At 36.3% G+C, this 24,643-nt stretch overlaps 1 protein-coding gene across 13 annotated transcripts in view; it reads right to left on the reverse strand.

The window, feature by feature from the left end:
• SLIT2 (slit guidance ligand 2) overlaps positions 1-24,643 on the reverse strand; it is a 266,328-nt gene that overhangs the window by 219,292 nt on the left and 22,393 nt on the right. For all 13 annotated transcript variants that reach the window (XM_080371347.1, XM_080371341.1, XM_080371340.1 and 10 more), the window contains exon 4: positions 24,329-24,400. In XM_080371347.1, the coding sequence (XP_080227473.1) occupies positions 24,329-24,400 (72 nt within the window). The remainder of the gene's footprint in view (positions 1-24,328; positions 24,401-24,643) is intronic.

The following is a 24,643-nucleotide window of genomic DNA, read 5'->3' on the forward strand; positions in this document are numbered from 1 at the left end:
ACTCCTGTACAACATCTCTAGTCTAAATTATTAGATCATGAGATTTTTCTTTTAAAATATATTCTTCCCAAAAGCTGCTGAACATATGATATGATTTTAGTAAGTCATGAACTCCATAGATACCAATGCCATTCCATCTCAATAAATGAAAATGAGTATGACAAGAATCTGGGTGTCTTAAAGCTATGATATATTCAGATGTCATCATCTTTCAGGTTAGCCATTTAAAGCTTCTAACATGACAAACTGCAAAAGCTCTTTTAACGTTAACAACAACATAATGAAGATTCCTACATACAAACGAACTCCAACTGCTGGGATTTAATGAATAATGTCAGCTAGTAAGAAACATGAAGAGCTAAAACTGACTGAAAACTACCTGAAAATCTTCAGTGGCACACACTGCATTATTTGTGAGTGAGATTTTAAAAATCAGAGGCCAGTAGGTATGAAAACAACTGGATACTTTTTTTTAATGGTTCAAATGCCAATTTAAATATTCCATTTTTTCTGGTCCTAATAAAACGTTAAAACCATAGCAGAAAAATATATGCTTTAGTAGCAATTTTTAAATAAGGAATAGTAAGAAATTTCAGGAAAAATTCTAAGTCTTTTTTTTTTTTTTATATATTCATAAAGTCTTTCTTTCTGCTTTTACCCTCATTTTCACTATTTAAGGTATTTCAGAAGGTCTGCATTTCTGCACTACCCTGAATAAAACATTTTTCTTTATTAATGATGTTTTCCCTGTCAAAACCAGGAGCTTGATGAATGGATTGAAAAGCCACCCAACTTCACTGTTGCTACTGGAACACTATGTTTAGCTTTGTCAAAAGCCATTCTATAGCTTTTCATAGTTATAGCCAACAAAAGAAATGTTCCACCTACTAAACCAATTACTACTTCAGGAGGGTAGTAGTTCAATGTATTCAACAACAGACTTAAAATATGACAGATCAAAGTACTTAATATAGTGATGCTGTAACCTATATATAGATCAAAAAAGGAATAGTTTATTGAGAGGAAAAACACATTGGTTGAGACCTTTAACAGCTCAAGAAAATTTGTGTTCTTCTGTTACATTATTAACAAGAGAAATAGGAATGAAGTCACAATAGTATAAATAATTTAGGGTTTTTTAGAACCTAGTTTGTGGCTTAGCAAGATGAAACTAAAAAAAAGAAAAAAATGGCTTATCTAAATGATTTCATCTGAATTAACCAAGCTGGTATAAGAAAATATTTCATATTAAATATAATTTCATATTAAATACAGTAACAGCAATAATTATTAAAATTACTATATTTTTTTACAATTAAAGAAAAATATGTTGAACAGATCTCTTCTGATGCTTATCTTGGGAAAGCATCTCACTGCCTCAGAATATTTATAGCTAAACCATCCACTACTAGATGCTTATCAACCCATTCTTTAAATTATCAACTGAAGTCTATTTTTCAAGATCCCTAGCAGCCTTTCACTAATTCAGACATTAAAAAGAGTTTCCTAGTTTTCAACCTAAATTCATCACTCCAAATGAAGTTGCTGGTGAGAAATTAAAAAAAATAATTTGCTGCTCATAACTTCGTAACATCCTATTGTTACTGCATTTCATTTCTCCTCCTCAACAGTAGCTCTCACTGTTTTACGAGTTGATTTCAGATCATCTATCCAACATACCACAGACTTCATAAACTCCAATTTTAATCAAGGTGTTTGCAGCAGCGACTCACTGCCCGCATGGCCTCATAACCTTGTACGTTACTACAGTAGGCTAACTCCATTACCCAGGCAGTTAAAACATAAGTGGACCTAGAACTGCACATGAGATACCTTCTCAGCCTAACATGAATGGTCGGTAAGTGTTCCCAAGAGAGCAGTTTCAGCTCTGAGGACAGATGATAATGATTTATCTAATCCTATTTCCTTATATCAGTGATGAGAATGCTATAGGAAACAGAAGAAAAAAATGGTACATAGGTCACATTCATTGCTCTGCCTTTCTCCAGAAGGTCAGTTTTCCTGTCCCATTCTCCCAAAACACACACTTAAAAGTAGGGCATAAACTACTGATGCCAACGACCGTACATTGGTTTACTGAGTGCAACATAGCCTTACACTGTTAAGCACATATGTGAAAAACATTAAGCTGCATCTCACTGGAAAGAAAAACTTAGCAGCAACATAGGTTCTCAGCAGCCCTACCCATATCCTGACTGCACTGCTGAGCTTCAAGTAGAAATGCACACTTACATCTAAACACTAGCAGACTAGAGCTACCAAACTCACTTGAAGTATTTGAGTTCCACAATTTCTTTTAAAAATATGTCATCATCTTTTAGATAGATGGTGGCAAAGACAGCTTGATCAAAGTAACGTAATGTAGGGGGTAGCCCATTAGTCTCTGCTTCCATCTCCTTAAATCCATTAAGGGAGTCAGAAAGAAACTTTTATGACATGACCCTTCCAGCCTTGCCCTTTTCATTTGGATCTCTGAAAACAGATTCCTCCCAGATAGGGCAAGATTTCACAAATACCTATCTAAATAGTGTAATTAGCTAACTCAAAGCACAAACTGGTGGAAGTGAGATACCACTGTGGATAAGGAGAGAGGGGTAAGGAAAGCTAAATTTAGAGCAATGTCTACAGAGATATTTTTCTTCTGGCAGTAAACGTCTAGACTTCTAAAGAGGTGGCCTCTGCAATAGACAACAGGAAATAGGGAACCCTGAAGGCAGAAGGAAGTGCAATGATATATTTTTTTTACCCTCCCCCCCTCCCCCCCCCGAACCTTTTTCTATAGTGGCCATTACAATAATCTGCTTTATTATCCACCTCTTTAGAATTCAGGGCATTTTTCCCCAAAAACTGTGACCTACATACAGATCTTAGAGTACTCCACTGGAAAAAAAGTGCAGTTTTAAAGTTATGTTTTATTAAAGATATTTTTACAGCACAGACAAACTAACAACTGATTAACACAAGTTATCAAAAGACTAAATACTATTGCAATTGCTGCTACCTTCCAACAAAACACCTAAAATCACTACAACACAACAAAAATACTTTAATTAGAAATCAGACAGGTACTTACCTGAACATTACAAGATAAAATAATTTTACATTAATGTATGCAATTAACGGGACTTGTGATACAGTCGGACAATTTTCTAATTTTAGAGAAGAACACCACATACTACCTACTAGACCTTTTCCACAGGTAAAAATACAGACTACAAAAACAGCATAGAATGAGGAACACAGTTCTGAAGAGCGCATTTTCGCTTACAAATTCTAGATCTAAAATACTCTAAATGAAATAAAGCACATTATTTCACTCAGAAAGCAGCTTGTGGTGACAACGTATCAGGCAACCTGATTCTACTAACTCAAATAAAATGTTTCTGAAATTATTTTTTTTAATTTTGTCCAGTTTTTAATTCTGAATTCATTTATCAATTAGATGTCCAGCTTAACCAATGCAATGAATCTAATAGCATCAAGGATCCACAGTATTACTCACTATCATCTGCATTCACATACATTTTTTCAGATGTTGCTAGTTCCTAAGGTTTTTTATTACAGGTTACAGATAACTGAGTACTTGGCCTAAAACTTTAAAAATGTGGTTATTTTCATATTAACTTATATCTTTGGATGGTAGAGGCATTAATGCAGATAAAACTAGAAAAAGTTATACAAAAATGCTTTTGGAGTTTTCCCTTTGGAATTTTCTAAATGAGGAATTTTAAAATTTTGGAAAAGGTATATTTACCTTTGCAAGTCAGATTATTGAAGCAAGCATAGCAATTTTTTCATTAAAATACTTAGGTTCTGTTATGAAAGATTCAAATAAACAATGCTTGAATGAAATTTCTCTATCTACTGCCAAAGTAAAAAGTACTCAAGTTGCTGAGACTCTTGCCAAAGCATAAAAAATAGACCCAGAATTTAACTGCCACATGGAAGTCAGTAAATTCTTAATTTAATAATTTCTAGGTGTGGTTTTATTGGTCCCATCTATTTTATATCTCTTGTGAAAAGTCCCTTACCCTATTACCAATTAATTTATTCAATCACTCTTCTTTCTTGGTGTTTACAACTATTACAGCCTTGTATCTGAGGAAGTAGGAAGAGGATCAAAAGCGTCTGAAGACAACACTCAACATATCCAAATGGCAATATAAATGAAAAAAACCTAGTTTTTCACAACAGTAACTTTTAGGAAGAAAGCGCTAGTATTTCTCCTCAGCTCTCTCTAGAAAGGTCTTCTCTCAAAACTCCTTAAGAACTGGTAAACTAGCAGAGAAGTAATTGAAGAGAGTTTGCCATCCTCTTCCCAGTTGCCAGAGCATCCCTGCTCCTTCAGGAGTAGAAAGGGCCTGAATTCTAGTGTGCTCCTCTTCCACCTTCAACTTGGCTCCCTCATCCTCCTGAGAGCTCCAGACACGTCCGCTGCTCCTCAGCAATTTCCTAAGAGGCAGCAGAATGAGCCTGACCCAATTACAGGTGACGCTGCTACTTGACAAAGCACTTGAGGAAAGTAACAAACAGGTCTAATGGAAGACAGTAGCATATACTGCGTAAAGTTTTTATTCCATTCCACAAATCCATTTTCCCTTTAACTTAGCCGTAATGTGTTTTGCAGCTGTAAATTCCGCACAGAGCTCCCCAGCCTACGCTGGCTCATTTAACACAATCACAAAAGCTGTACTTTCAGGCTGAAGTCCACTATGGAGGTGGAGATGTCTTAAGTTGTATGTCAAGGTTACAGCAGGACACTGACATTTCATGAAGCAACAAAGTGAAAATACTAACTATATTTAACTTAAGGGTAAGATGCTTAAGGGTAAAAAGCTAAAGATACTGCTTTAAAAAAAAACAACAACAACAATTAAACAACAGTAGCATTGTGAGAAGGTTCTATTAATTTGGCATTTTGGACATCTGTGCACTAAAAAAAAAATGTGAAGAGCAGTTTTCACCCTGACTGCAATACCTCCTATCATAGCCTTAATACAGTTTAACACACTTGGCCATTGCCTATTCAGTTCAAATTCAGGAGAAAAACAGAAGTAATTTGCAAACTGGATGAAATCTCCAGGCAACATGGACATGGGGGCTACTTGTTTGAAATGAGAGCCTAGTCCGAGAACAGATGAGTCTCCTTCACAGCAAAAGATCCAGTCAGCAAGACAGTATCACCAGCCCCCGTCACCTCAGATGCGAATGATGTAATAGATGCATGTCTATGTGATCCACATAAAACACCTCAAGATTAAATTGCAGAATTTCCCCCAAATTTCTACTAGCTATCTTCTGACACCCTAGAAGACACAGGTATTAAGTTAAAGCTGCAAACCCTTCAAAATCCATGTGTTATCTTTGCCCATGTGTCAATAATCATCTTCAACCACAAAACAAAGTATTTGTCCTGATGATACTTGGATCCTGGAATTTACCAGTCTTATCTTCATGTTACAAAGCAAAGATCTTCAAGGGTGAACCAGTGAAGTTATTTGTTTTTCCAGAGGGTTTTATTTTTGTTTGTGTTTTTTGTTAGTTGGGTTTTTTATTATTATTTCTCCTGTGTACAGCAGAGAGGGGGAAGCGGGGAGAAGAGAGAGAGTAGTTAAACTGTGCCTGGCTCTATTAGGGAATGTTAAGAGCTACATAAACTTGATAGCTATTTTCTAGGTGGGTCTTCTTTTGGAGGTAGAATAGGACAATAGGTGTTACTCTAGAGTTACTACACTACACAAGGTTTTTGTCATTTAACTTAATTCTCCTATTCTTGTAATTAGGAAAATTGTTATCAGAAACAAATATGGTAAAATGCAATGTCAGAACTTCCTCTTGCTACCACTGTTTTTATTAATACAAAAAATATATCTACCACTACTAGGTTATATCATGCTAAGGCTTTATAGGAATGCAACATCACAGTGAAACTTTCTAAAGAAAAGAACAAAAAGACAACATTAGTACATTTAGTTTCTTAATTAACAATAATGTCACAACACATTGGCAGTAAAAGTTTAATAAAAATTGAATTGCAGCTACTTCCTGAGGCTTATGTGGTATCTGTAGCATTGTAACCACAGCATAAAATATCAGAACACAGTAGGACTGTTTATCCTATCAATCAGTTGTCAATCTATTCAGCTTTCTACAAACAGCCCTTGTCTTCAGGAGCAGTTCCACAAAACCCCATAATTAAAATTTTTAATATGGTGATAGGCACATTTAGCAAGTCTACTGAATTAAAGCCACTAACATGTATAAGGAACACAAAGTAATGTCATGGTTACCTTTCTGCAATTAGGAAGGTTACATGTAAAAATCTCCTACAGTTACTTATTTAAAATATATGTTTATTTTTCAGATATTATTCCCACTTAAAAAAAAAATTGTATTAATAAGCATGTCTGTGTGTCTTCAAAGTCAGCAGGTAATTTTCATTTTTCTCTTCCACTGTATGTTTCCCACAGGAAAAGAAAATACTTTTTTATATATATAAAAAGAATCTTGGAATCATTTATGGTAAAGAAAACTAGACTAACCAGATTTTCCATGAAGAATTGCCCTAGTTTTGGCTGGAATAGAGGTAATTTTCTTCTTAGTAGCTGGTACCGTACTGAGTTTTAGATTTAGTATGAGAACAATGTTGATAACACACTGATGTTTTCAGTTGATGCTAAGCAGTACTTACCCTAAATCAAGGACTTTACAAGTTTTGCACACTCTGCCAGTGAGCAGGTACACAAGCAGCCAGGAGGGAGCAGAGCCAGGACAACTGACTTGAACTAGCCAAAGGGATATTCCATACCACAGATAATCATCCTCGGCAGATAGAGCTGGGGAATGAGGAGGAAGGGAGGACACTGAGTGTGATGGCATTTGCCTTCCCCAGTCACGGTTACCCGTGCTGGAGCCCTGCCCTCCTGGGGGTGGCTGTGCCTGCCTGCCGGTGGGGAGGGGAATGAATTCCTTGTTTTGCTTTGCTTGTGTGCACAGCTTTTGCTTTACCTGCTAAACTGTCTTCATCTCAGCTCACGAGTTCTCTCACTTCTACTCTTCTGATTCTCTCCCCCATCCCACTGTGGCGGGGGCTGGGGGGGGGGTGGGGGGGTGGGGGGGTGGGGAAGCGAGCATCTCTGTGGTGCTTAGTCACTGCCCAGGATTAAACCACAAAAAGAATGCAGAAAATTGTTCAAGAGAAAAAGTAATCTTCTCCAAAAGGCAGAAATGTAGCCATCACAATGTCTTATCAACTGAGCTCACAGTGAAAGTCACAGACAAGTAAGGTCACACCAATGTTCAGGACAGCGATGACATATGCTGAAGAAACCAAGACAACAAAAAGCTTTCGCTTCTCCCAAGAATTTGATCAAGTTGGTAACTGAAGAATGGAAGAAGCACAACTGATCATGATATTCCCTGGGCTCTGACAACTTATACAAGAAGAACAAGTGTCATCAAAAATGATTGCTGATACCTTACCCATTAAAGGATCCTCTATTTCTCTGCACACAATTTTTTCTGTCATTGATCCATGACATTTAAAAAGTGGATATGACTAGCATAAAGTTCCTCCTGCCTGGAACGCTGTCAAATTACAAGTTTGACTGCAATATGCAGACAGAGTTTCTATTAGTGAGGAAATACAAATTTCTGTACTGAAATATTCCCTGTCCTGTGACTCTGGGTTCATGTTTGGCAATCTTGCATTTACAGAAAAAACAAAACCCCCAGCAACTCTAACGGCTGGCCAAAGTGTTTGTGAAAACAGGAGAAACCATAGCATCTTTCTCAGAATATAAATCCAGTAATAACTTTGTACGTAAGACTCATAATTCAGACATGTAAGGTGAATTCTTAATCTCTGGAATGTTTTACACATTTTATATCTAAACAATATTCCCGGGAATTATAATCTGCATTTTCTAGTGACCATCCACAAAGCAAGTTATACAATTTGCCAATTTCTTGGTCCTGGTTCACAATGCAGGCTACACTGTTTGGTGGTACAGACTCTTACAGAGTCTTCTCACCCATTTCACACTGCAAAATGCATGAAAAGAACAAACAACTTCAGTAATGAGAACAATCGGAAGACAAAGAACAACTAGCTCCCTCAGCCAGGATGCCACATATGTACATTATAAGAGTACTGGTTAGCACTGTGATAGGAAAAAAGGAATCTGGAAGGATCAGAAGAATTCTGAATTTCAAAAGATATGCGTATTACCACCAGACTGTCATTCACTTCAGAGACAACATCCAAACACTAGGACATTGCATTGATCAATTCAGACCAATTAATTGTAGGCCATAAAGAAAACTTCAAGGGCTAGAGCTGGCACTGATGGAAGTGGAAAAGTGGGGAAGATTGATTTCCTTGTCATTATGAAAAATGCACAACATCTTTTATCTACAGACAAATCACTATTTTTCAAGATTCACATGCAATTTACAGTATTGTTTCCTACATTTTTCATATGCTTCTCTTGGCACCAGATTTCATTAAGACGCTGGCAGTGCCATCTGCAGCTCCAAGAGCATCTCCCTCTGTCAACAGCTTGATCTCAGATGAGTCATACAGCTTGGACTATCGAGCAAGAAAAACCTTTTAAAGCCCATGTAAAAAAGTCAACTCAGTGAGCTGCATTAAACACCTTGCAAGAAACACTGAGCCAAATGAAGAGAGCAGAAAAATTGTCTTTACCATAGTTTGAAATTCTAACCTTGGAATTCTGACTTTTAAGTTCTGAAATTCTAAAACCTGCCACAGCCCAGATTCCATTGCAAAATTCTGCATCATCATCATTAAAAACAAAAGATGTTTAATTCCACCCAAGCAATATAGCCCTCCCTAATCTTTGGCAGAGGAACCTGGAGAACCTGATGGAAAATAATCTGCCAACCACCAGTGCTGATACTCACCACAGGTATCAGTACCATATGGTAGACATCCACTACAGGACATGAACCTATTTAAATGAGAAGCTAAGCAGTACGTTTAGAAAAAGCTAATACATCAAGTTTATATGGGAATTGCGTATATCCAAAAGCAGCAGACGGGGTTGCATCAAAACCAAGAACAGCAAAAAAAGTTAGACCTTTGTGATCTGGCAATGTCTTTCCCACTCTATAAATCTTTCTAACTTAAGAGTTTTCAGGCCAATCTGGCTTGAAAGCTACTTGAAGACACAAAAAAAATTATTTTGGAATTATAAACAAATACTAAGTAAAAAAATAATAATAAAATGAGGTGGAATTACAGCTTAAATTAGCTCAGGGCTAGGAAACTCATGGAAGGCTGGGAAGTAACCAGCTCAGTACCCACAAGGGGGAGCCTTCCCTTGAGAATAAACCTGAACTCTTGCACTTCATTAGTTAGTGGTTAGTTCATGGTTAGTGAACAGCCCACCAGTCCACAATTCAGTACAGACAATTCTCAACAAGCTTTAGGCTTTAATCAGCACTAATGTTTGCATAAGAGGAGAGTCACAGGAGAGGAAGAGCAGGAAGGAAGTTGAAAGAAATCAAGAAATTGGAATGTGACCTTTACAAAGGGAATACACGTAATCTGTCTAAATACACTGAGTTTTAAAAAGGAAGAACCAGCCCAGGGAAACAGGAATGGAACACACATACTCAGAAGATATATTTTCTATTTATCTCATTCCTATAGCATGCCTGTTTTCACTTCTAATCTGCTTGGAAATAACTAAATATTTGTTAGTATTTCCGCTTTAGAACTATTTATCTTCACAGCCATGGTAATGCATTCACATAAAGGTATCAAAGCTGCCAAATTCCTTCGTTACAATTTGGATCATGGTGTAGAGGCTGGGGTGTTGGCACTTGCATCTCACTGGACCCGTAACAGCAGACACTCATCATCATCAAGTCATTATCACATTTTCCCTTCATGGCTGTGTTTATTTTAAGAAATTCCCATGTGTTCAAACACTACCTAGGCTTATTTCAGAGTACCAGTTCCTTACAGAACTTCAGCACAAATAAGTATTTCCTTACTTTCCCTTTACAGTTCATACCTTCTGGAGCAGTTTCTACTGATTCACATTTCCAAGCCAATATCCAAGAACAGAAGAAAACCAGCATAAAACAGACAGAAGAACATATTTATCATACATTCTTTAACCCCCCCCCCCAAAAAAAAAATAATCTCACCCTGTTCCTTTTCAAATCTACAGTTAATTCACACCACATTTCCTTTAAAAAAAAAAGGGGAAAAGTCTCATATTTGGAAAGTTTTACGTAGTGTAATTCTCTCTAAACATTACACAATCTCAAAAGCACTGCTGATAAAACTACACCCAGCAGGATATTCTAATTAAGGATATAAAGCAAAACAAAGCATCAATTAAAATGTGATTTCTGGTTATATAATATTTTCTTCTGGTCAGGAACTGAAACCAAATTCAGAACATCCTTCTAATCCTCTTCTGGACCACCCAGCTTCAACTAAAAATTTTTCCAATTTTATTTGCTTTTTCTTTTCTTTTTAATTACTGGTCAGATCTTTGTACACTGTTTCTTCTCCTGTCTATACTCAAAAAAATAGACCAAAAGTTTTCCTTATCTTGATTTAGAAGGGAAGATATTCCTAGCAGATTCAGGCAAATTCATTAACCATGGCATACCAAAACAATGATGAGCAAACAATTGAGCAGTAGAGATACATTGATTATCTATGTCTGTATCTTCCTTTCAGCATACCAAAAGTACTTTCTGTTTAAATACTTGCCAAATTCACATGGGACCTGCACTATTCTTGTGCACAATGAAATGTTACACCATTAAGAAGAGTTTTATGCAACATTCACATTTAGCAAACTAACTGGAAAGTCATCCTTAGTTCAGAAGCCAAAATAAAACACAATGGACAAATACAATCATACAACTATAATCTTTTTTGTTCACTTGCATGTTTTAATTAACAGCAGCAGACTTTCTTACAAAACAATCCTACCCACAGCTACATCATGCAAAAACAAAAAAAAGGGCCATGAATACTGTTACAGGAATACAGTTTACGTTCAATTTTCAATAAAGTATGTAGTCAAATAGCTTTACATTTCCAAGGAACTATAAACCAGAACTATACAGAACATACTCTTTGTATGAGGATATTAAGTTCCAAATGCATACCTCTAATTCATCAGACAATAATGCCTCATTTAATGGATCCAGATAATATTTTCCTTAACTACTTTATTTTGGACCAGCTCAAATCTTTTGAAGACAGGCATCTATCTCCAGCTCTATTTCATTTTCATTTTGACTACTTCTCAAAGGCTTGGGTTTCTTTTTGGTTTTCCGAGGTTTGGGGTTTTGTTCCTTTTGTTTGTTTTAATATGTTAACATCTTAAACACCAATAATGAAGGCCCGAAGAATTATCAGTCCCAATGCATTTGCATACCCACACATCCCACTCTAAGGCCTTGCTGTATGCATGAAAGGCAGAGTTATGAACACTCAAATTCCTATTCCAGTGAAAACACAAAACTAAGCAGTTATGCTCATAGAGCTTTACTTCAGGAAACATACCTTTAAAGTCTTACAGCAACAGTAACATAACTGTATAATTTTTTGTTCAATATAAATATACTTTTGTTTATTAAGATGTGCAACAACTTTTGTGTATCTTAATCTACATTTCTTTCAAGTAAGCATGTGAATTAATACACTTAACAGTGCAACACTTCTGCTTTTATGAAAGGCTGTCTAGGCTGCATCCTACATTACAAACTACCATAGTGATCTACAGGTCTTGTAAGACAAATAGTCTTCCCTGGACAAAAGGCAAATCAGCAATCAGCAGATCCCTAATACAGCATTTGCCACTTTCAGGTAAATGTTAGCTTTTTTATGTTTCAGAATTTTCTCTGTATTACCAACTCACTGTCTAAGGCCTACCAAGGTATGAGAACTACCACTTGTCGGCAATACTTGCTCCATCTGACTCCATTTCACCATCCTAGTCAAATACATTACATGAAACACAATAGCGCAAGCTGTCATACTGCAGAACAGAATTAGGCTGTTCTCCCCACTTGGCGCCTTTGTGGATAAAATCCCTATGAAGACAGCTTGTAACACAGTCGTTAGGAGACCAGCAGTGAGGAAAATTAATGACCAAAAAAGCTTTGATTTTCTGCTATTACAGTGAAAATCCAGCATCCACTGCTACTCTTAAATGTTAAATCTTGTGAATTTATAATTCCAGCAGACTGTCAAGTCCCATTCTTTTAATAAGTATTCATATATCTGGAAGCATTACCAGTATTTTAACCAGAGTACTGAATATATGCTCATTCTTAGGTGACCCATCTCACCTAACTCAGCAAGTTACAACTTGCTGCAGAAATCTTTTCTTGACCAATCAACCTCCTAATTCAATTACATTTCTCCCAGTTTTGCTCTTTGTTCCCCCCATATATGCACACACACAATACTGTCATTCTTCCACTATTCCACTCTTACATAACCAAGCTAACAGCACATACAGTTTAAAGCCTTCCCTTCTAACTCAAATCCAGTTCAGTTTTCTTTCATTTGACCGAAGGAAAGAAAAAACAAGCCACACAGTAGGTTTTGCAACCTGATTACAAGAACAGATAAAAATTCAGTTTAGCCAAAATTCTAGTGAAATATTTTTAATGTTGCAACAAAATGGAAAAATTGCATTTGAAGTGAGCATCCCACAACACTAGCTAGAAAAGCAACCCACTCTGCCATTGGTTTTGCAAAGCTACATAGTGTAGATAAAAATATTTTCTTTTTTATTTCCTTCAATGTCTTTGATACATATGCACAAAATTGCATGATCTTACTGTTCGATGCTGCACTGTATATTTACAGCTATTATTATCATTAGGTCTCTTACAGTATTTTTTTCCCCAGCGATCACAATCTTGAATTTGCTGTAAGTACTTTGTATTTCCCACGTTCTCCAGTCCATATCCACAGGACAAACAACTCTGGTATATATTATTTATTTTTATTTACATATTTTAGCATTATTTCCCCTAACAAAACTTACTGGTATGCTGTTTACACAGTTTAGATCAGTAATCAACAGGCTACAAAACAATGGACCCAATAATAAATGCTTTACCCCAGTGCCTTATCTAAAATTTAAACTGTGTGGCACAACTGGCCATACCCCAGCAGCTTTCAATCCAATTCTGTATGTGAGATTTCAAAGGTGACAGTACACTGCACATTGTAAAATTCTTTCATCTTAAAATGGTATGCTACCCAAACAAGTTTTACTAATGGTAATCTGTTTTAGATCCTAAAACAGTTGTACAATTTTCTGATTATTTCCAACCCCAAGAAGCCTTATAACATAGTGAAAGTTTCTCTTCTTTTGCACAGATAAAGCCAGTTATCAACCAGAACACTGAAGATGACCTGCTTTAGCCGTTAGACCCTAAAATGTGCACGTGTCTGGCTACTCTCATTGGTGAGTCAAAGGAAGTGCAGCACTATGGTTATGATTCTTTTTTCTAGATAAAATTAAGTTTGTCATCTGCCAAACCTATATACATAATTAAAACTTAACCATAGAACAAAATCTCTGCAGTCTGTGTCAAATGAGGTATTTTGGCTTCTGCACCTCTGACATGAACACTACTGGAGATCAAGAAGCAAAGCACTCCTATGGATTGGGTAGGCTCTCCACTTTGTAAGAGGGGTTTTTTTTTTTCTTTTTCAAACAAAATCACACTGACCTAAAAAAAAAAAAAAAAAGGTTTTTTTTAGTGGTATTTTTATTTTGGTTTTGTGTGATACAGGCATAAGTGATGAGGGGAGTACCATCGCTATAACAAGTTATAGCATAGGAGAGTTACACAGAAGTATTTGGTCCACTGAATTTACAGACAGATTACTAAAAATCAAAAATTCAGTCTCTTGCCTTTTACAAAGAATGCACAATTCATAAAATACCAGAATATAACAGAACCAATTAATCATGGACTAGATTTAACACCAATGCAGAAGTAGCAAGGACCAGACAGGAATTTTCTCCAGTCTCAGAAGTGATCACTGCTTTCCTGCAGCATATATGTGTGTTTGAGCATGTAATTTTAGTTCATGTAAGTAACTCTGTCTTTAGTTCTGTTAGGCTTTTCAGATATTTTTTTCTTCCACTAAGACATACATTTATACTCTTTTCTCTCCATTTAGCCTTCCATATCTTTATAGTCTGAGAAGCAGCTACTACAAACATCCCTTCATTACATTAGCTGTTATTCTATCTTTGCAACCCTTCCCTGTGGGCCTTATCAAACTTGAGATGCAACCTTTTCAGTTTCGAGGTCAATCAACTATCTAAATCCCTTCCAGCTATCCACCACCACCACAAAAACCCACAGAAGGGGTGGGAGCCCGTGGGAAGAGCTGATGTTTCTTCTATCTTTCCTGTATTAAAGCACCAAAAGCACTGAACAGCCACCAAACCTCTCCTCATACATACGCCTTAAAAAGTACGTGCAGCCCTTCCTTACAACTGTGTGGATTACACATTCACAGTAAAAATAAAAAAGTCATTGAACAGTCTGGACCGAAGGGGAAATGAAAAGAAAGAGGCCAGGATTTTGTCTCTTGTACATATTACCCTGCAAATCCTCAAGCAGTACTTAACCAAAAGATTCCCCCCCACCCCCCCACTTCAGCCCGTTTTTTTCTTCCCCCTAGAGATTAAGGGCCATGGAAAGAAGCCTTCAGAACATGGTCCTTTAAACACCCTTGAGCCAGGGAGGGCCTGCACCTGGGCTTGGCTGTAAAGATGAAAAGAGTTCAGTAAGTCCCAGCTTTATTCCCCATGAGGTGGGTCTGAACAGCCATTAGCAGAGCAGGCCCCTCAAGTGTCTGAGGGAGAGAATAAACTCTGCTCGGTATTCATAAGCAGCCTTTCCCAAATAAAACCGCCAGCCCTGGCTCCAGTATCTTTACAACAGCTACAAGGATCAGGACAACAGTCTGGGCTGTTCATCGCTGCAGCCCTTGCCTCAGCTCTCCTCCAAGGACCAAGTATTGCACTTTGTATATTGGCACTTTTCCTTACCATAATGAGAGTCGCTTTAATTGGTACGTAGGTAATTGATGTGACTTGCTCACCGGGACTCTTGAATTCCACACAGTTCAACATAGTTTCGGCTGAAGCCTCTTGGTCTGCGTATGGAAAATTTAGCCTACGTCTTCCTGAACGCACCACTCATCTTAATCACTCACCAGCTCAGCAAATCTAAAATCTCTGCAAAGGACTGCAAAGTGAAAAGAGTAATCCAAGTGTGGTACAGGGTAAGCTTCTCTTATCTATCCTAAGCATACCCTAAGTACTCCATCTGACACGTCAATTCAAGAAATGGATATTGCAGAATTTTTTTTTCAGTTAAAAATACTGAAAAATGTACTCAAATGGTGATACACTGCATTAACTGTAAACAGTCAAATATTTCAGAGAAAAACAAATGCAAGTACCTCTGACAAGTCTCTATCTGAATATTAAATTTCAAGTTAATAAATATATTCACAGAAGTCTGAAAAACATTGAGATCCCACTGGCAAATAGAACCCTCACTGCAGCTGTAATATTTCATCAAGTGTTGGATGGCTTATGTCATTTGTGTGGAGAAAAGGAACATTCACTGTATCAGCAGATTCCTAAGTTTTCCAGCTCAGATATTGACATGTGTAAACGATATGATCATCAGTAAAACCAAAAAAAAAAAAAGTACACCAAAAAATTTGTGTGTCATCAATAACTGAGTTAAGCTGTACTGGGTTTTTTATTATTAACCTATTAACATGCTCTAAAGAAGTTGAGGGGTTTATCCCCTAAACAGAGACTGATTAAAAACACAGCCCTAGAAAAAAACTACTAAAACACTCAATCTCTAAACCTAGCTGTAATTTCAGTTTTCACTACAGGGTGTTTATAAAAACACATCAGTTGCACAGTTGCTCTTTAACAAAGAGTATTCCATCTAGCTTTAGGCTCTAGGATGCAAAAAACTATTCAAACATGCTTTGTAGGGAAACATTATTGCAAAAAGCATTTGTAGATCAACATTACAACAAAGAGCATTATGAAGGACCAAAAGCAAATTAAAGCTTTTAGATAGCCTTGACTTTCTTTCATACAATGGAACATATGAAAGTAGATTTGTGCCGGCTAAAGGGGATATGCATTTTTTTAGTAATGTTTCCCTTGCCAATTTCCTATTCCTTTTGAAGAATGCAGGCAGTAGCTACTACAAGCAGCGCACAATGTTTCAAACTTTTTTCTTATAAAAGCTTGTATATGTTTATCAAGAACATATAGACAAATCTGGCAAAACAAGCTTCTTTTTTTACTACCATGATTTTTTTGTTGATACATTCTATGTATATTAGTAATTTCTTAGGAAAAAAAACCCCTATGCTTTTTTTAAGAATGTACACTTTGGGAAATATTTTTAAAAGAAAAAATACACGTGTTTTTTGAACGCTGTGTGAGTAACTTTAGAGAAGCTTTAGCACAAACTCAATGCATTTAAAATGCTATATAAATCAACATTGAGGATGAAGGGTCAACAGGGGTTAAACTGCCTGTCCTTCTTGACTACATTCATAAATGTCTTTTCTAGCTGTACTTATAGAAGCAACTGCAGCGTAACTTGGATATTAAAACCTCCAAGGAAACCAACAATAAAAGCTGCTAAGAATTTCACAAGGTTTTTTTTTTCTTAGGTGTTAATTAAATGATCATTTAACACTGAAATGTAAACACAACATTTTCATCTACTGACAGCACAGCCTATTATAAATCCAGGGTAATAAACGTCCTGGTGTTAATACTCTGAACCAAGTTCCCACAACACACTAAGATGCCTTGTCGTGTCTAAGGTTAAGCATCTAGACACAAAACAAAGATTGTGCCTACTCGACTTCCAGTTCAATTTTCCCATCGCCTAGTGACCTAGGTAACACTTTGAGCAATAAAGAATAAATTTAATTTCTCCAGCATTTTGTGAGGATTAGGAACAATTGTTGGCCTGCAATGACTTTTTATCCTTGGATTCTTTCTCTTCCAGAGCATTCCCCAAGTTCTAAAAGAAAATTCTGATGGTTTAAGACACAGAACAAACAGAACTTTAAATTAGGCTTTTTTCAATCAATTGGAACAGTTGGAGGGGAAGCAATCAACCTTTCTTTGGACTTTTCTCAGCTATTCAGTTACTTTAGGCTTTAATCTTCCACTTGCAGAAGAAACCTACCATCATAGGGACAAGCCTCTATACTTTCACATTTTCCCTTGGCTTGATTTATTCCTCTTTTTCTGTTCTTTTTTCAATCAAGATGACACGGCTGCACTTAAATGTCCACTCTGTGCAAGCCGAGACTTACAGACGTCCTCTTTATAATGTTTCACACCATGTTTCTGTACCACATAATAATGGCATTTCCTCCGACATACCTTTTTGCTTTTCATTACTTCCTTCACTGAGATTCAGTTTCCTACTTAACTCCTGCCTAAAAGGCTTCCTATATAACAATTTATCAAAGCTTTCAAGGTTAACCCTCCAGGAACAACCCAAGGACTGATTCAGATGGGACATGAATATGGTTACAGGTGACCCAAATCCAGCTTCTTTAATCTTCAGATTAAAAGGCAATTATCTTAGTTCTCTGCATTGACAACTATCATGTCATCAAAAATACAGAAGGTAATTATTTATGCTTGGGGCCAAACAGGTCAAGGTAACAAAGCCGTAATAGCGAAAGTAGATCTCTCAATTACTCTGAATACCACCACATTAACAAAGCTATGGGTTGAGTAATTATTCATATGATTCATGTTTTCACATTAGACTTATTTGAATACCAACAGCTAATAGCACAAAAATTTTTGAATACCACAAATATTTATGTTGGTGCAGAAGAATCGCCTTGAGACAGTTTTATTTGCTTGGTGTTTAACAATTTTCTAATTAAGGTTAAAAGTGACTATAAACTGTTTTGGAGTGTTTGTTCTAATGAAAAATCAATAGTTATAAGTACCCATACAGAAGTGTTTTGCTCAAATTAGTCAACTATATCACTTGGTAGTGCAGATTACATAAAGATTTAGTGATCTGCCCAGTAGCAGAATTGGCTTACAGCCCCATAAGTCCATCCAATTTGCCATTTTTTCCCATAGCAAAGGAAATATTGCTCGTAAAAAATACACGAAATTATGGTTTTATTTAAAGAAATAAACACAAATTTAACTGCAATTTAAAGACAACTCCCAATTATCTCAAAATTAAAAATGCAAACATCCATCTTGACAGCCATTTAATAAAAATTTTAAAATTGGAAACTATTACTTCAAGTAACAACTTTTAACCTATTTCTGTATATTTGATACACCATTTTTTTCCTTGCACAGCATCATGGCAGATACTGTGAAAATACAAAAGCAAGCATAGCTCAGGAAAAGCGTACAGCTTAAGAGATGCTTAAACAAAAGGGCAGGAAAAGTAATGTAATGAATTTTGAAGTCCAATAATTGCCCAGAGTGATAATACTTTTTTTTTCCTGATTACATTTCAAAAGTTCCTTCTGGTTCCACCAACACTTCCACTCAGCTAGATCTAAGCCTGAATGTTTGCTGTTGCTAGGATATAACCACTGCAAGATGTACACCACATGCATATATATATATATAATTCTTGGTTTTGTGCTCCAAAAAATGTATTACCTGATGAATTGTACAGGCTTTTGCAGCACTTCCAAAATACCTAAGATAAGTCATCTTGCCATCTCTAACCCTACATAAGTAGGGCTTACCTCTGAAATAAAGTTACATTGGTATTTTTGTTTTGCTCACTACCATGTAAAGGGTGACTGAGTTTTCAATTCTGAAACATTACAGCAGAGAACAAGAACTGATGGTAAAAGCAGGTAGTGGCAGGAACAAGAGAAAAGATCCACACGCAACTTAAGTTGCATATAGTATGCATGCTCCTAATTAACTTCTCTTTCTAGATTAAATATCTAGATGAAAGAAGCAACAGTCTTTGTAATTGTCTTACAAGTTTATATCCTAGATTTTCCATATCAGAAATGAATGCCAGAGAACAGGCAAACCTAGCACGGAGTCAACATGGGTTTAGTCACTTTAGTTTCTTACTAAATGCAATTAATTCACCCTGAAAACATTCTAGACTGGGGCAGTAAGACTTGTATCAGTAACTGCACCAACACAGCAAAGCAATGATAATGATGTTTCCACATTGCAAGAAAGAGTAGTAATTACTTGTATTAAATTAGAGATTTATTTTTAATTACTGGCTTACAATACCACAAAGCCAAAACTCTACACTCATTTTATACATACACAATATGCAGTATCTCTTCGTTAACTAGTAATTTTGAAAGACAGTTATTTTCCAAGAACTAGTCACTGTTCAAAAATAATGTTAATAAAATAATGCTAGGAATTAAAAACTAACTGGTATTAAAATTGGTAAGTTTTTACCAGCTTTACTGTTCATGTGCCAATTAATTGTTTAAATAAAACAATTTAAACATTTTTTGTATTTTAACTAAACCACTGTGATAGAAAGAGCCACAAGCAGTCAAACCAGAACAGACACAACATATGGAAGATTTATTTGTTTCTATTTACCTCTAAAAGGGTAAGATTCAAATCTATCACCCAAAAAAAAAAAATAAAAATCAAGTTGCCTTGTATGCAGGCTGCTAGAATGACCCATACAAATCACAAAACCAGAAAGAAATTACTAAAAATAACTCAATACACTTTCCTGGGAAGGATATAGCAACAAGGTGGCTTCACAATTCACATTCCAATAAATCTTTAATTGTTGCACATCCAGCACACTTCTGCAACAAGGTGGAGCACATTGTAATGTTATTGCAGCAAATACAGCAGTGGAAACCTACCCACTACCCTTATCTGGCAGCGGTTCCTTTAACAGTCTGCTTGCAGAAGGAGAGAGATTCACTGATACTGCCTTTTGAAAAGGGGAAACTCATTCTTGCTCCTCATTGGATTTAACATCCAGAGCTACCTGTTTGCAGCTGGAATAAGATTTCAGAGGCTTTGGAATAACCAGCATTTTTCTAATGAGCTATTTCTCTATTAGAGTTGTTAAAACTGATACAGACTGAAGACAAAAATCTTTTCTATGAAATTGTGACTATAGTCTCACTTGCCACCATTAGCGTTAAAAGGGGTAGGACAAAACCATAAATTAACCTCAAATGCAGCTATACCTTAACAAGACCAGCAGTAAAAATATTTTTAAAGTTGCTTTTTTAGCATCTCACATACAGCACCTTTTAATCTTTTTTCTCATTCCCCTGACGCACTTCCCCGCCCCCCCCCCTTGGCAAAGGCAAAACCAAAACAACGCTCAGCAAACTGTGCAAGTCACGGGTCCTCCTGCTGCAGTCGAGAGGCAGAGCCGCGAGCCGCCGGGAGAACTTTCCGCCCGCCGGCGCCCGCAGCCTTCCCCGCGCCGGGAGCGGGCGGCAGCGCTCGGGCAGCGGCCGGGTGAGTAACGATGCCGGGCCGGCCGGACAACGGTAACCCTGGCAACTGTAACCTGCAATTCCTGCCTAACCATTGTCGGATTTATTGTGGCAGGGGCCAAAGAGGCCAAGAGTAAAATGAAGCAGAGAACTATGGTGTCTGACACATCTAGTACCACACACTTTAATCATTGCTGGCAGAAATTAATTCAGGAGGAATTTTTGCAAGGGCCTCCCATGCAGCGTGTTTTGTTGTTGTTGTTGCTGCTGCTGGTTCTGGCCTAAGATGAATTTTTTTCTGAAGGTTTTTTTTATGTTTTCATTATTAGCTGTTAAGATTTTTTTTTTAAGTGACTAACAAACATGTCAAAGCTGAGTGTTTATCAGACAATATTAAGATTTTTTTCCTTTAGAGAAGAAACATCTTATTCACAGTGTCTATCTTCTCAAGTACATACACTAGAAGGAAAACACATCTAATATCAGACCACATCCACTAGAAAGACTGTTTTTTCAAAGCTAATATTACTTTACTTATGCAACAAATATTGGTTAGTAAAGAAACAACCTTATTCCAAGCGCAAGACATGTATATTAAAAGGGACAAGCTTTCTGCATAGAATTCAATAGCCTTTTCATGCCACTGATTAATACAGGTATCTTAAAACTGAATTTTCAAACAGCTTTGGGTCCAGTACTTGGTATCCTGCAGCAAACAGCAATCAATGAACTGTGATCTAACCAGCCAAAGCAAGCAGTCAAAATCTATTTGCCTCAGACAAGCGCTCACTGGGCTGTAGGAGTTCCCCATACTTAGGTAGCATCACCAATGCTAGATGAGTTAGTGTAACTGGGCATACAGGTTACCAAAAACAATGCATCCCCTTATTGCAGGAAAAGTACTTGTTGAACACTGACTTACATTACCCCAGGGGATTTACAACAGCACTTTAGCAGTATTGGATCAAAACAGAGCTTCATGTACATTGTGCTTTGAGAGATGCCTTGCAAAGTAAGATTAGTATACCCTACAGCGCTATTCATACTATTTTTAGCATTAACTACTTCCTACTGAAATATTTATGTCAAAACACCTTTGCAGATAACTCTTAATGGGAAAAATCAGTTTCTGCTTTGACTAAAATTACCCGTTTTAACTAGTGCCAGGAAGGCTGCTAAACTGGAAAGAAAGTAACCTGAAAAATAATTTGTTTAATTACCTTTGAAAATCAAGTGTCTTTAGACACAGAAAATAATGCACTGTCTCTTTTAAACTCTCAACCTATCACTTTCTTTTACTTACACTTCGCATCTGTCAACAAGTGCTTGTAATTTTATTACACTGTCCTGTAGTTTATGCAGAGTTGGTATTATTTTACAGAGTTCTGTTAATGGACTGGATAAATGGTAATGCTATTTAAACTAGTCTCCTGCTCCAGCAAACACAGCTGCAACTGTACTACTATTTCTAGGCAAACATCTTGACCTGAACACACAGTGCTCTCTCAACCCGTCCAAAGAGAAATTGGAGCAGACAGCAAAGGAAAAGCATAGCTGGCCGCTGGCGGCAACCAACTGTGTCTAATCATAATTCATATACAGTGTACCCTCTTTCTTTTATATTGCATTTAGGCTACACAACAAGCATATGTGCTTCTTCACCTGGCATCTCATTTACAGCCAAGGGTCAAATGGTAATTATTATTCACAGAAGCTCAATAGTACGTTGAAAACTCACAGTACACACACTGTTTGATTAGCTGTTAAATGCCGAAAATAAATACTAAAACCAAAGCATATTATATATTATATTGATCATGTTTAGAGAACTAATACTCTTGAGAAATACATTTATTTGGATGTAAATAGATGTTAACATATACAATGATAAATGTAGAAAACCAAATCATTTTATACTTTTCATAGTGATCAAGCTGCATATAATCTGAAAACTGACCACAAACATTTAACTAGCATCAATCCCTTTGTTGGCCTGACATTTTTAATTATGAATTTACTGTTACGCAACTGTAGATTTTCAGTATAGTACATATTTTCTTTTGAACATGAATACATTATAACCAGACATTCACTTTCATGGTCTGATCAACAATAACCCTTAGGCAGAGGAAATTTAATACTGTGAAGCCAGTGATCTCTTACTTTCCACCATATACGCTAGGAGCACTTGTGTGCTTTATGTCAAAGGACATTGTAGATTTAAGACTAGCATCTATCAACTGCACAATTCTGAATTAAATATATTCAAGTATGATTTTGCCTGAAGTATGCATCCATTTTTTGCCTCCAAATTATGGCTCATTTCTATTTTATATGAATTTAGATGACAACCATTACACTATAGGTAGAATAATAAAATGATCATAAATCCCTTTCATTTTCCTTCCTGACGGAAGTAATATCTTTATCACGGCTGATAGAAATTATAAAAATGACTCAATTGTTAATACATAAAACTATGTTTGAATATATTATTATAGCAAGTAAAATATTTTTGTTCGTCTGAACAAAAGCCTTCAAGAGCTTTCTGGGCTAGTAATTTAACAACTCATTGCATCTACAGGGAATTTCTGGAAACAAAGCACACATCCAAAGCAAAGGAAAGAAAAATACACAGAACTAAATGTTTACAGTAATAATAATTTTCCATTTTTCATTTTAATATTACTATAAGGAAAAAACTATTATTTTACAATATTAGAACAGAAATCAACTCCTAAAAATAAAAGCTTTATTACACCATTTCTTCTCAAGAATATTTCCATATACTAAAATGGAAACAAATTAGAGGAACCTCACCTTGACTCTCTTTTTACCAAGCACACAAGAGGTGAAACTCAACAAAATCAGCAATATCAACAGCAGAAATCTCACCTGAAGCCTAAAGAAATGTGTCAAATGTGTATCTAATTAAGACAGGGCTGAATTTGTACAAACTTTTCAAAGCCTACTTAAGCATGTCATGTTGTATCCTTTCCATAATGTAACTTAAAGGTATCTTAAATTTTATTTTGTTACAATAATTGATCATATACATAAACACATAAATAGTTTCTAAATTTCATTCCGCGTTTTTACTGCAAGAGAGATAAGTGGATTCTTAAAAAGGCCCAGCGGGTCAAAACATTAACTTAAAAATAGTGCCAAGAACAAAACTTTATCAAACCAAAGAATACAATCAAAACAAAAATTCATTAAGCAATTCGATATAGTTTTTATTTAAGGTAAAACATTGCATTTTTTTATTCCCAGAGCTTAAGTTACTACCTTTGTCATCTTTGTGAGGGGACATAGGACAGCCATCTCCACAGACCTACCATTCACCAATGCTATAATTTTTTTCTGGTCAAGTGTGTACAGCCACAAAAAACAGAGTATCACAAAACCAAAGTGCTTATACAGTGCATTATCTCTGGTCAGAATCTGCACAGGCATTTTTTATTTCTTTTAACACAAAAGCCAAAAAAACAAGCAGAAAAAAGGAAAACCAAAGTATTCTTTCAATAAAACTTCATTACAGAAGTGGCAATGAATGAAACAATATTTTGTTCCATACAACTATCAGTACCTAACCTAGATAAAAAAAATCTTGCAAAACAATCAAAGCACTCATCTTAAAACATCAGTGTTCCCAGACACATTTTAGCCCTGTTTGAGGCAAAAGACAAAAAAACTAAGGTAAGAAAGAACCACAGACCAAATCCAAATTTTCCAGAATAGTAGTGAGTCATGCCTACTTACAGCCTGTATAACTTCGGCGTCCCCAGAAAGAGCAGTTCAGAAAGCAACTGGAGGTTATTTCTGTTTAGGCGCCTTCAGAAACAAAAAGAAAAAGTTGTGTTAAATTACAAGTGCTGCACCAATGCAATACAACCACTTTGAGCAGGCATCCCAGTGCTGTAACAAGCTGATTTTTAAGACCAGAAAGGTTATGCAAAGCTGGTCCATTAGCGGAGACATGGTCCAACAGTAAATTTACCATGGACTAATTACATTTTCTGGTTTCCCCCACAGACCACATTACCTATTTTATGAAAGATTTTGAATCTCTGTAAT

Source organism: Falco punctatus (genome assembly GCF_963210335.1).
Source record: "Falco punctatus genome assembly, chromosome: 1".
In the NCBI taxonomy this organism is placed as follows: domain Eukaryota; kingdom Metazoa; phylum Chordata; class Aves; order Falconiformes; family Falconidae; genus Falco; species Falco punctatus.